A 13119-nucleotide genomic window follows, 5' to 3' on the forward strand; every position below is an offset into this window, starting at 1 on the left:
TGCCCTGTTTAAATGATGCCTGCGTCCAAAGAGGTCAGACAACTCACCAAAGCCATGCCCAGTCCTAAGGACAGCGCACGCCTGGCACAGTCTGGGCCTCAAGAGTAGGGTTGCCATAACTGGCCTACCCCAACGGGCTGACCAAAACACAAATACTTAATAAATAAATAAATAAAAATAAAAAATACGAGGGAGGCCCAGGCCCAAAGCGCGAGTGTGCGCGCTCCGGCCTGCCGCCCCGGAAGGCCCAGGAGGCAGTGCAATGCTCGTGCTTGGCCTGGGCCTCCTCCAGCTGCAGGGAGCCCCAGGCTGAACGCCGAGCGCCACCGCCTCCAGGCCCCCCGGGCTGGCGGAGGCCGGCAGCCAGCTCTGTGCTTCGGCCTGGGCCTCCTCCAGCCACGGGGAGGCCCAGCTCGAAGCATGAGCCCCGCTCGGCAGCAAGTCCCTCTCAGAGATGGAGGACGCTCCTCTCCCGCCTCTGGAGACGGCCTTGCCTGTCCCGGAACTGAGGCGTGAGAGGGACGGAGCGTGCTTCCTCCTAGAAAGGGGGTTAATCCACCGTTCCGGGATTGGGCACACCCACTTAAGATGTGTGTGCATTAAAGAGGCCACCCTCCAAGTGACCCAAAGCGCTTTATTTTGGCCTGTCTGAACACTTCGGCCCCATTGTTCTCATCTATCATAGAATTTGCACCAAAGGGAAAAGCAGGCACTAAAATTAATGTGTACTTTGTAATCAGGCTATATTATTTGATGGGGGAGTATTCTATTATATTATTATTATGGTCGTATATAAGAATGATACACCACGAAGCGCAGCTACTGCAGGTGAATCCAGCACCTAGGACACTTCAGCAGATGTACAGCAATTATTTTCAGTGGGGGGCGTTCCTTCTGGACGTTCAAATCACACCGTGTTCTCCCCCATGTAAATCACTGGGACTGAGGTAGAGGTAGATGGACAAACATATTTGTCAGCAGCTCCCTGGGACATGATATGGTGGGCCAGGTGTGTGACTCACATGATAAATGAAGTACTGTTGTTATCCAGGACATGAGTTTAGCTGTATGATTTACTGATAAAATTTGGTCTTCTCTACCCATGCAGCAAAGGCACTGCCAGTTTTTTACCAGCTTTATGTCCACAGTCTCCAGAAATGAGACTTGGTGGTGGCTTTGTGCACTGCATGAGTGTTGCTCTGTTCAAGGCACACTTCCATGGGATGACGCCCAACCCACCTGGTCGGCTGATGTGGAAATATGATGGCCATGCTTGGACCACAAAGATCCAGGAAGCTGTGAAAGGGAGAGGGGTCCTAGACAGGCAATAGGAAAAGTATTAATGGCCGCTTTCTAAAGCGAACCCTTTAATATGCAGTTTGGTGAAAATAGCGTTTCTTCTTTATTTGCAGCCAGAGGTATGAATAAAAAGGTGACAACCCTATGGACTTACGAAATGCTACTTTCACTATGCCCACCTCTCTGAACACTTGGTCTGGACCCTGAATTGCCTGGAGTCAAACGTCTTCAGTATGCGCCAGAACACATAACAAAACAACAGGCTCCATCTACTTTGCATTCGGCCATTGAGAGAGCAACATGTTGGCGGACAGCACTCAAATAGCGGCACTTGGGTTATTTACCACTGGCCAGTACACCTCTCTACCCATGACGAATAACAATACTGCTTCCATAATCGTGATAACAATTGTCTTTAGCCACTTATCATTGTGCTATTGTAAATATAACGTGTTTTACATAAGCAAAAGGATTCGGCCAGAGTCCAGACTGCAATGTAAGAAATATATCCCCTTTAAGAGGCAGAATCCCCAGAAGAAAAGGAGAATGGGAGATGGATCAGATTAATTAAGTTGAAGTCATTTAACTTGTCCCCCTGATTTAATGGGCTCTAATCAGCCCATTGATTATTTCTGGTATTTTAGGTACATGAACCAGTACCACATTCCGGGTATATCTGATGAGGACATCTAATCAGCTTTTAAAACAACAACCTAAATCCACGCATTTTTTTACAACTGGGCACCTAGTTCTTAGTCCAAAAATTTAACTTCATTGTTATCTATTTTATTAGGTTTGTTAGCATTTTATTCTTTATCGATTTTTTTAAAGTTAATTTGCGGAACTAAAGGCAACCCCTCAAAACGTTGCCCTGATCATCATACTTGTATCTCAAATTTTTTTTTTTCCCCCCTAGAAGGTTGTAATATTTTTGAAACTTTTGGCAATCCGTAAAAATACTAAGTAAATTATCCTGAATTCAGAGTCCTGACGAGAACTCGTGGACCATTTTCAACCACCGAGCCTTGAAAAGGAGTCGTCTGTCAAAAACACCACATACAACAGATCTTTAGACGACCGCGCCGCAGCCCAATGGTGTGGGGGGGGATGGTAGTGGGCACGCACTGTAGAGTCAACTCAGGCCCTGCTTTAACAGCACGCCCCCAGACTAACGCGACACGGTGTTTTTAGCTGCATGGCTCCATGAAAAACTCATGCCGCACGAGACTCGGCCCGTGGAACTCATATGATATACATCTGTACAAATATCAGGAGCCTTTATGCCCACAGATGGCCCACAGCATTACACTCCTCCTTCTTCCAGAGGAGAGAGAGGTAGAAGTTCATTTAGATCCACCCCATTTCTGAAATAGTTCAGAATACACCACATCAAGACTCGCCGTGGTCTAACTCTAGGATTCTCTAGCCCTGAATAACTAGATAAAGATAACAAGCCTTAGCTCAAGTGTTTCAGTGGATCACTGAAGTTGTGGCATTTACATACTGTTGATTACCAAGACCCCGGAATCTCATGGGTTGTGAGTCGGGGGGGGGGGGGGGGACTAGAATGGATTATGTCAGAATTACAAAATGTTTTCTCCTCTTGTCTAGTAAAATACATTTCTCGTCATTTTATTAGGAAATCTTAGGGGAGGCACGATAATTTGTTCAGAGTTTATAACATTTAAGAAACTATAGTTTTTGTGAGTTTTGGGGCTAGTGTGGCCCTGTTCGTAGAAGAGCTCCACAGCCTGAACAGACCACAAAAAACTATGGATGCCGGCCTGAAAGGGGCTTTTGACTCACATTAAGAACCTCCCAGTAATATAAAGCAGTTAAAGGGAGCAAGCCTGGGTGTCGTGGTCTGCGCATCCAACATTGGACCTGGAGACATGCGTTAATCCCCACTCTCAGCCCCCCATGGAACCCACCGGGTGACCTGAGAGTCAAAATTCAGCCTCAGAAAGGCAAAACCTCCTCTGAAGAAATCTTGCTAAGAAAAGATATTCCCGTCTTAGGGCCTCCATACACGTTGGGAAAAATACCTTGAGCCACATACCATGTGAGTGACCGTTCGGCGGGCCAAAACACGTGCACCATGTCAGTGTGCAACCTTCCACCCAAAACCGCTTAGCTTCTGCATCATCTTTCCTAGAGGACTTTCACCTCTAGTAACGATCAACAAGAAGTCCAATTAACAAAAGAAAAGGTATGGGGAAGGAATCTGATGGGGAGATAGCCAGTGCCGTGGTAGAGTTCACTCCTTCACGCACACTGTGTGCATTTTGCTGTAAACCCAATCTTGTTTCTGACCATGGCGCCAGGTTTGATTAAATTAATGATGTGATTGATCACGTTGGTTGGTCCACAGACACAGCAGATTTATAGTGAGAAAACATCTGGTGCCTCCACTCCCATATCTTTGGAGAGACCCGGGAGGGGGAGAATTTGTCAGTTATGAATGTTGAGCTAGACAATCTTTGCATTACAGATATCTGAAGTCCTGTATCTGCACGGAGATTTATGATGACATCAGTCGGCCAAAGTGCAAATTTACAGTGCATTATTATTATTATTATTATTATTATTATTACACTTTGCTTCATTGCTAGACACCCAGAGTTGTACCAAATTTTTACGTTGGGTCTGACATACTCAAAGGTTGTGGAAAACTCTGGTGGAGATTATTGATCAATATTTGTCTTCACGGCCCTTAGGCATTTACAGTGAAGCTCACACAGCCCCGCTAAGAGAAACTCAATAGAGTCCCGACTAGGAATGAATAAGGTATGACTCAAAGGTTTGCAAAGATAAGCCAACGTACACTTGCTAAAGTTGGGCAAGGAAGTGAAGCACTCGTTCAACATGAATTCATTTGTCATTCTGACACAATGTGTGAACATGTCTTTCACAATGGGCCAGGAAAGCACACAGGATGGTTGAACTGTGTTCTCCTGGTGCTTAAATATATCAATGGGAGCGTCCTCCAACCAAAAGCTTGATGTAGCAATAACTGGTGGCAGGAAACACACTGAAATCCCTTTGTCGGTTTACCTGGGAATAAATCCCATTGAATTTAAAAAGGATTTACTGGACTAGACATGTATGGGATGGTGTTATTTTCACCAGTTCCTTCCCACTGGGCATTCAGAGCTATGCTTCTGGTCATGGAAAGCTGGCCATGAAACTCTGAATCCAATAGGGCTACTACCATGCTTCCCCCAAAATAAGGCATACCCATAAAATGAGCCGTAGCAGGATTTCTAAGCATTTGTGCAACATAAGCCATACCCGGAAAATAAGAGAATAGTGATAGAAGGGGAAGGGAAGGGAGCGGAAAGATCGGGGCCAATGGTTCTCAAGGGAATGGAGGGCAAGGAATTCAGGGTGGAATTGGAGAGTTAGGACCATGTTCCAGAAGAAGAAGAAGACTTGACTATATTTCCATAAATGTAGATTGTTGTACCACACTTAATAATAAAAATAAGGCATCCCCTGAAAACAAGCCATACTGCGTCTCCTTGAGGGAAAATAAATACAAGACAGGGCCTTATTTTGGGGGAACCATGGTACAGTGGCATAGAAATTTTACACTTCATCTACAGTATTTGGTTCAGGGAATGTTAGTGTTGTTATTTTGTAACCTGATGGGGCTATTTTATAACCCAGTGTCGCTGTAGCATTAATAACAATGTGAATTCACCACAGCCATCTCTGGTACTGACATGGCAGTAGCAATTTGGACTTTGGACATCAGTGTTTGATTCCCCGCTTGAGCATGAAAACCTAGCAGGTGGCCTTGGGCCAGAAGTCACACTCTCTCAGCCTCAGAGGATGGCAATGGCAAACCCCTCTGAGGAAACTTGCCAAGAAAACCCTATCTATCGTTGATCAGGGTGACCTGGTGTCCTCCTTTTCCAGGACATGTCCTACATGTCATTTTTTATGAATACGTTTATTAATATTGATATTTTATTAATACGTTCTCTCTAGGAATATCTAGGTCCTCCTCCAGAGCAACTCTATGGTCAACTTGAACCAAAAGTCGCCCTGGAGGACCTAGGGATTCCTAGAGAGGACACTGGGCACCGGAAAATGTAGGGCATCCGAAGAGATAATGTAGGACGTGACCCGAGAAAAGCTGAGAAACACTCCTGTAAATGTAGTAAACCCATGCTTCTTAGCCCTGCTCAAAATGGAGGGCGTTTGGTAAATCCCTCCTGGACGGAAAACAAAAGCTGAAGACGCTGATATGGATATAAATCCATGCTTCTGAGTCATACTCAAAATGGAGGGCGTTTTGGAACCCCTCCTGGACAGGTAATAAAAGCTAAAAGACACTAGTATGAGTACAAATCCATGCTTCTTAGTCGGGATCAAAATGGAGGACGCTTTGGGATTCCTCCTGGAAAGAACGATGGAAATGGAGGACACGTCCGGGGAAAGGAGGGCGTCCGGGTGCCTCTCAGGCTCAGGGCGGGGCGGAAGACGCTGCGCGGATTGGCCGTTCCCATCTCTGTTCCGCCTCCGGGGGCGCCCAAGAACCTCCCCCCGCTTTATAGATGAAGAGCTTGTGAGAAGTGGTATCTTCCACGATGTGGGTGTCAGCGGCCCCTTTAAGACGTCCCTTACGTCGCTTCACCCTTGTCTCCGCCCACCAGCTGGCTCCACCCAATCAGAGGCAGCTGTCGCAGCGCCCGGCCGGGGCCGACGCCACCCCTGTGGCCACTGCCTTGGCTGGCGGCTTCTGAAGGAAGCGAGGTGGCGGCAGGAGGGCGCCGCTGCTGCCGCTGAAGACAACGACGTCGACGACGTCACCCTCCTCCTCCTGTTCCCCCCGCCCTTTGGAAAATGAACATCATGGACTTCAATATGAAGAAGCTGGCGGCCGACGCAGGCACCTTCCTCAGCCGCGCCGTGCAGGTAATGCCAGGGCTGACTGTAGGGGCGTTGGTTGGGCCGTTGCTGCGCATGCGCAACCCCCTTCTTCTACCCCCGTCGCGCGCCCCCCTCCGTTGGTGGCGAGGCCGGTGTCCGTGCGCCCCCTGACCTGTCTGCGCATGCGCACAACGCGGCAGCGGCCCTATTTTGGTGGAGGCGAGGTCTGGCCTCATTGCCAGTCTTGTTGTGCCTCCTGTAGTAGGAGCAGCTGTTTCTCCCCCTCACAGAAAGGAGGCAGTTCATGGCCTCTAGGCGCCTGTGGCCGACCTTGGTCGTGGCTGTTGTGTGCCCCTGTGTATAATAGTAATAATAATAACATAATAATAAAAATAATAACACAATATCTGTCCTTGTGTACTTCTCCTCGTTCCCTGACATCATGGGGGCTTTGTTGGCAAGTTTCCTCAGAGGGGTTGGCCCCATGGCCATCTTAGCATCACATATATGTCTCTGCCTGGGCTTCCACTGCTCCACCAAATGCATCTGAGGAAGTAGGCTAAAGTCTAGGAAAGCTAATGTAGTTTGGTGAGGCACCAGCACCTTTTGGCAGAGAAGGCTAAAGGCCTCATAGTATTCCATAGGAAGGCGCTTCAGCACTTAAAAGTGGTGTCAGACTGAATTGTGTCTACAGTGTATACATACTCCTAGTTGCAGCTGTTCACCGGACTTCCACCGTAGGCAAGGCTTATGCAGGGAGAGCAGCTGTCATATCCACAAAGGAGGACAACATGTAGGACATGGCAAGAAAGATGGAGGAAATGCTCATATAGAAGCTAAAACACAGATACAGATATAAATTCATACTTCTTAGTCATGCTCAGAATGGGGGACATTGTTCCTCCTGGACAGAAGCCTGAAATGGAGGACATGTCCAGGGAAAAGGAGGACGTCTGGTCACTCTGGACTTATGCGCACAATTTTAATTATTTTTTAAGATAAAAGGTGTGTCCTGCTTGTCGTTTCCTAGATACATTAAACTTTATCTTAAGCAAACCGGCGCATGACACGGCAGGACGGACATGGGCGCTGTGCCTAGTGCCTGGGCTTGGCTTGCCTGGGAGTACCTTTTCCTCTTTGGAGGAGTGAAAGTCAAAGGAACCTGAGGGACAAAGGGAGCCTTTGCCAACCAGAAAGACCTGCTGCTTGTTGTTGTTGTTGTTGTTGTTGTTGTTCCCTGGATCCCTTTGTGATCTGGTAGAAACGAAACTCAAGCCTGAGCTCTCAGGGCTGAAATGGGAATAAACGTTTTGTGAATAAGAGAGAGGCGTGTCTGGGTGCAGCAAGGCTGCTTATGACATTAGGAAGCTTCTGTTCTGCCTAGTAGCCTTACAGTGCTTTTTATATCTTATTAGATATCCTTTGTTTTCCTCCCTCCTCTCAGTGCTAGGGAAATAATGTCCCTAATTGTGGAGGTGGAGGAATAGGTACTATCGACCTCCACACCTCCATCCAAGTAGAACGAAGCACAGTTTCAAGAGTGCAGTCTTGCTCCTCTCTTCTTTTTAGTCACAGCCAAGGATAACCTGGGTGAACTGGTGCTTCCGTAATTGGATTTGTTTCTAAGTCTTGCACTGTACTTCCTGTATTGTGTAATCGTTGTTGCAGAACATCAGTGTGGCAGAGGTTTTGTTACATTTGTCGGTTAATACGAGGGTAGTATTTTTGACAGAGCCAGCATGGTGTAGTGGTTTGAGCACCGGACTAGGGACGTTATCAGACAAGGGAAATTGGAAGTATAATCCAATGGCAATCCGAACGCAATCATGGGGTTTAACATTATTGCGTGATAGACTACCACACGCAATTTCGGGCAATGGGACGTCAGTCCGAACGCAATCATGGGGTTTCACATTATTGCATGAGAGGTGATCACACACGATTTCAGGCAATGGCAAGCTGTTTTCAGGCAATGGGAAGTCAATTCGATTGCAGTTTGAATTCACGTAAATTGGCTGAACTAGCAAATTCACGTGAATGCGTTCTGGCCCCACTTTCTTTTCATTCAAAATTAAGAGAAATTCTTCCTGGGTGATAAACTCCTAGGATATTGGGAGACCAGGGTTCAAATCCTTGCTTGGCCATGTAATCCTACTGGGTGATCTTGGACAAGTCACACTCAGCCTTAGAGGGAGGCAAAGGCAGTCCCCTATCTGAACAGACCTTGCCAAGGAAACCAAGTGATAGGGTTGCTATAAGTCAGAAAAAACTTGAAGACACACAGCAGCAACAATAAGTATTTTTGACAGGCTTTTAGTTAGTTACATGGTGTCTGATAGTTCTAGAAAGGGGAAGCACATGCAGTTCTTTCCTTCTTCTTAAGTAGCTTTCAAATAAATAAACATCTTGTCACATTTCCAGTGGTATAAATTAGTCCTGTGGACCCTTCCTCCGCCCATGGGAGATTATCCTGGCAGCCTATTATCTGAATGGAATCTGCATATTCAGAGGAAATATGCATCAGAATCAGGGGTGGATGGAAGATGGGTTGGGATCTAATGGTAAATCCAGGTAACTTGCAGTATATTCATGAGGGATTCTGTTTCCAGTTGTCTAACAATTGATGTTATTGTGCACCTTCAAATCGTTTTCGATTTATAAGGATAGCTAAAAAGCTTATCTACCCCATCCAGATTGGGTTGCTGAAAAAGATGGATTTGTGTACGGGAGGAATTGAGTTTGCTAATGGATATGGTCAACCTTCCATATCCACGTATTGTGCACCCACGGATTTCACCCTCCGTGGCTTCAAAACATATATTTTTAAAAATTCAAAATGCAAACCTTCATTTTTGTAAAGTCGAAGGCTTTCATGGCCGGCATCAATAATTTTTTGTGGGTTTTTCGGGCTGTGTGGCCATGTTCTAGCAGAGTTTCTTCCTGACGTTTCGCCAGCATCTGTGGCTGGCATCTTCAAAGAATGCTTGCATCTCTGAAGATGCCAGCTACAGATGCTAGTGAAACGCCAGAAAGAAACTCTGCTAGAACATGGCCACATAGCCCAAAAAACCCATTAAAAACTTCATTTTTGTCATTTTATATAAGGGACACCATATTACTATGCCATTGTGTATAATGGAGCTTGAGCATCCACTGATTTCTGTATCCACAGGGAGACCTAGATCCAAACCCCAACTGATACCATGGGACCACTGACATAGCTAATGAATATTGAATACAAATCTGGAGAGCAAAATTCCATTTCTTTGATACCCAGCCAGCCAGCCTCATCTATTCCCAGATTTACATTTCTCATGGATGGGTTGGTGGGGGAGTGTCCGAAAAGCCCAACTAGCATGACCGTAGGGCAGTTTTTCTGGGAGTTGAACTCCAGCAATATGTATAGATACTGCATTCGTTTACTGTCTTTCAAGGAGCCTCTAAATTTAACAGTATGTGCCATGTTGAATGGCAAACTGCTTTTGAACCTGGAATATTTCAAGAGAGCAGCTTCCAAGCAGGAAATGGCCAACATTCTAGCAAACTGAAAGTCAGGGTATGAATTCTGTTAATACCGTCTTGCTACTCTAGAGGAGAATACTAGGAAGCAGGAGAGATGTTAACATTGGCAACATTGTTTTATTGAGAAAGAAGTATTTAGGGCACAACTGTTTCATAGATTGCAGTGTTCATGTCCTTCCTCTTTTTGTGTGTGCTGTGTTTCTACATCTCAAGCTTGTTTGCCTTCGCTGGAATGAAACAGAGGACAAGGCAAGGCAAGCTATCATATAATTAAGAGATCCTATGACCCACGTCTTGTGATGCTGACTCTGATTTGCTTTTATAGGAAAAAGCTGAACATACATTTTCTCTTTTGGCTTCGGTTCAAATAAATGTATTTCTTTGGTTGGAGTTAATATGCTTCACTGGTTTTCTGGCAAGTTAGGCCCATAGGCAGATCAAAGTAATAGGTCATCATAGCAATATTTTTACCATTGTCGTATTCATAAATCTAGACACTTCCCTTTTAGCTACTGATCACTAAATTCCAGTATATTCCTGTGTGATTAACTAGAATAGTCAGTTGCGTTACAGGTCTTTAGATCGTTTTATGCAGCCCTTTGAGAGTGTCCACACAGGTTCATTTCTTATCTCTGTGATATTAAAAAAATGAAATGGCTTACGAAGTTTCAGTTCATAACATGATTAATAAATTTAAAAACAGTAGTCAAAGGGCGCTTCTAGGCACCTATTGTATCCCCTTGGATTTTCTCTGCTAAGAAAAAAAGATGGTAAGATAAGTCAGGGGTATAATATGGGAGGACTATAAACTGAAGCACCATTACCCCACTCTCCTGTAAACTTTCACAGTGAGGGAGTGTGATTGAATAGTAAAGGCCTCATCTCTTTGCAGACTAAAAACCCAAAGAAGGAGTGAAAAACATCCAGCAGAGAAGAAAATCGTTGTACAGTACTTAATTGCCACCAAGCAGCTTTGATATGATAACCCTATGAATGAGACACTTGCAGGAATCCAGGTCTTCATTAACCCTGCTCAGGTCTTGCAAGCTCTATGCAAATTCATCTCTGCTAGATGTTTTTGTTTCTCTGAGCTTTTACTCTGCAGAGAGATGAGCCTTTTACTTTGTAAGCTCACTGCCTCATTCTGAAACGTAATTGCATACCAGTAATTAAAAGGCTTTGGAAAAGAGCATCCAGTACCAGCAAAATAGGCCATAACTTATACAGCTTGGATGGGTGCCTGTGTCTGTATTTGAATTACTGTATTGTTATTTCTACACAGGTTTTGAGCTATTTCAGTAGTCCTAGAGTTTGGGTTTGGTTGGTTCATGTGTGTCTTCAAGTAATTCCCCACTAATGGCAACCCTAAGGCAAGCCTATCATGGGGTTTTCTTGGCAAGATTTGTTTGCTATTGCCTTCTGCTGTGGCTGCGACAGTGTCACTCTCTCAGTCATGGTTTCATGGATGAGCTAGGATAACCATGACCAAAAAACCCCCTCCTTTTTTACAAAAGATTTTTGTACACAACCAACTCCCCTGTCTAGTTGGAGGTTTTTAGCAGCATTAGCATTGGAAGAGTAGTGAAGGATGGCTGGAGAAACACAAACTTTCAATGCTGAGTTGTAGCTAAACAATGCAGTAAAGAATGCTTGAGCCATGTATGCCTGCCTACCACAAGAGGAGACTGGTGAAATAAAAAGTCAACGCTTGATGAATTTTGGAAGAAGACTTCAGGTGGTTTCTAGGAAGTTCAAAATATTTTTATTTACTTATGCAAGACTTACTTGACCTGGTTATTTCATTTCATATGTGATTTTTTGAATAAATATTTGCTGATACTTGTGGAAACTGCTCATTTTTTTGTTTGGGTAAGATTATATCCGTATTCTTTGTTATTTCTGCCTCTGGTACCAATTTTTTTTGTTCAAGAATTAATGCTCAGGAGCACATCTACTTCATTATTTGAGACATTACTATCTGTTTAAGAAGGAACATGTAATGGAAGGTGTTTGAGTCATATCAACAAGCTGGACCAGAGGTTTCCAGTTCCCTTCAGGGCCTAAGTTCTCAAATGGTGGGATGCCAACTTCAAACTCAGATTAGTTGACCCTCCAGAGAGCGGAGGTGCTTGGAACACTTTTTCAGCATCCCCTTCAGCTCAGACTGTGTGGCAGGGAGTGAGGAAGAGAAGAAAGTGAGTGTTAAGGTGTAGAATAGAACACAGAATTGGAAGAGACCGCGGGGGCCATCCAGTCCAACCCCCTGCCATGCAGGAAATCGAAATCAAAGCATCCCCAACAGATGGCCATCCAGCCTCTCTTTAAAAACCTCCAAGGAAGGAGACTCCACTACTATTTGAAGGTGTGTGTTCCACTGTCAAACAGCCCTCACTGTCAGCAAGTTCCTCCTAATGTTGAGGCGGAATCTCTTTTCCTGTAGCTTGCGTCCATTGCTCTGGATCCAAGTCTCTGGAGCAGCAGAAAACAAGTTAGCTCCCTCCTCAATATGACATCCTTTCAAGTATTTAAACAGGACTATCATATCACCCCTTAACCTTCTCTTCTCCAGGCTAAACATCCCCAGCTCTCTAAGGCATTCCTCATAGGGCATGGTTTCCAGACCCTTCACCATTTTAGTCGCCCTCCTTTGGACACGCTCCAGTTTCTCAATGTACTTTTAAAATTGTGGTGCCCAGAACTGGACACAATATTCCAGGTGGGGCCTGACCAAAGCAGAATATAGTGGCACTATTACTTCCCTTGATCTAGACACTATACTTCTATTGATGCAGCCTAAAATCACATTGGCCTTGTTAGCTGCTGCATCGCACTGTTGACTCATGTTCAATTTGTGGTCAACTCCTAGATCCCTTTCACATGTAGTTTCATTCAGCCAGGTGTCACTCATCATTTTATTTTTCCACCCTAAGTGCAGTACCTTGTATTTCTCCGTGTTGAAATTCATTTTGTTAGCTTTGGCCCAGCTTTCTAGTCTGTTCAGGTCATTTTGAATTTTGATCCTGTCCTCTGGGGTATTAGCTATTCCCCCTAATTTGGTATCATCTGCAAATTTGATAAGTATGCCCCCAATTCTGTCATCCAAGTCATTGATGAAGAGTTTTAAGAGTTCAGTTTCCAGAGTTTTGTTTGAAATAAGATGAGATTCTATATTAAAAAAACAACTAAGTACATCTTAAACTTAATATGTATCAAAATGAATTGCTGCTATTACAACCAGTTATAAAAACAGTGATTATTAATTATTAGGCTATTCTGTAATTAGACTAGGGTAGTAGGGAGGCTGGGGCTTAGGTGAGCATGGCAGCAGTTTGGGAGGGGATGGAGCAAAGTACACTGCCCCCCCTTTTCTTCCCTTTTGCTCTTTCCAAAGGAAAAGACCTGGGCAGGTGGAATCCCTTT

General features: G+C 44.8%; 1 protein-coding gene across 5 annotated transcripts in view; it reads left to right on the forward strand.

The window, feature by feature from the left end:
* The first annotated feature begins 5965 nt into the window (after nucleotides 1-5965).
* Nucleotides 5966-13119, forward strand: part of SH3GLB1 (SH3 domain containing GRB2 like, endophilin B1) — a 38599-nt gene continuing 31445 nt past the window's right edge. For 2 of the 5 annotated variants that reach the window (XM_042462411.1, XM_042462416.1), the window contains exon 1: nucleotides 5966-6222. In XM_042462411.1, the coding sequence (XP_042318345.1) occupies nucleotides 6151-6222 (72 nt within the window). In that variant the 5' untranslated portion in view covers nucleotides 5966-6150. The remainder of the gene's footprint in view (nucleotides 6223-13119) is intronic. The other 3 variants (XM_042462412.1, XM_042462414.1, XM_042462415.1) reach the window with 3 other exon arrangements.

The sequence above is a fragment of the Sceloporus undulatus genome, chromosome 4, assembly GCF_019175285.1.
Source record: "Sceloporus undulatus isolate JIND9_A2432 ecotype Alabama chromosome 4, SceUnd_v1.1, whole genome shotgun sequence".
NCBI classification, from domain to species: Eukaryota; Metazoa; Chordata; class Lepidosauria; order Squamata; family Phrynosomatidae; genus Sceloporus; species Sceloporus undulatus.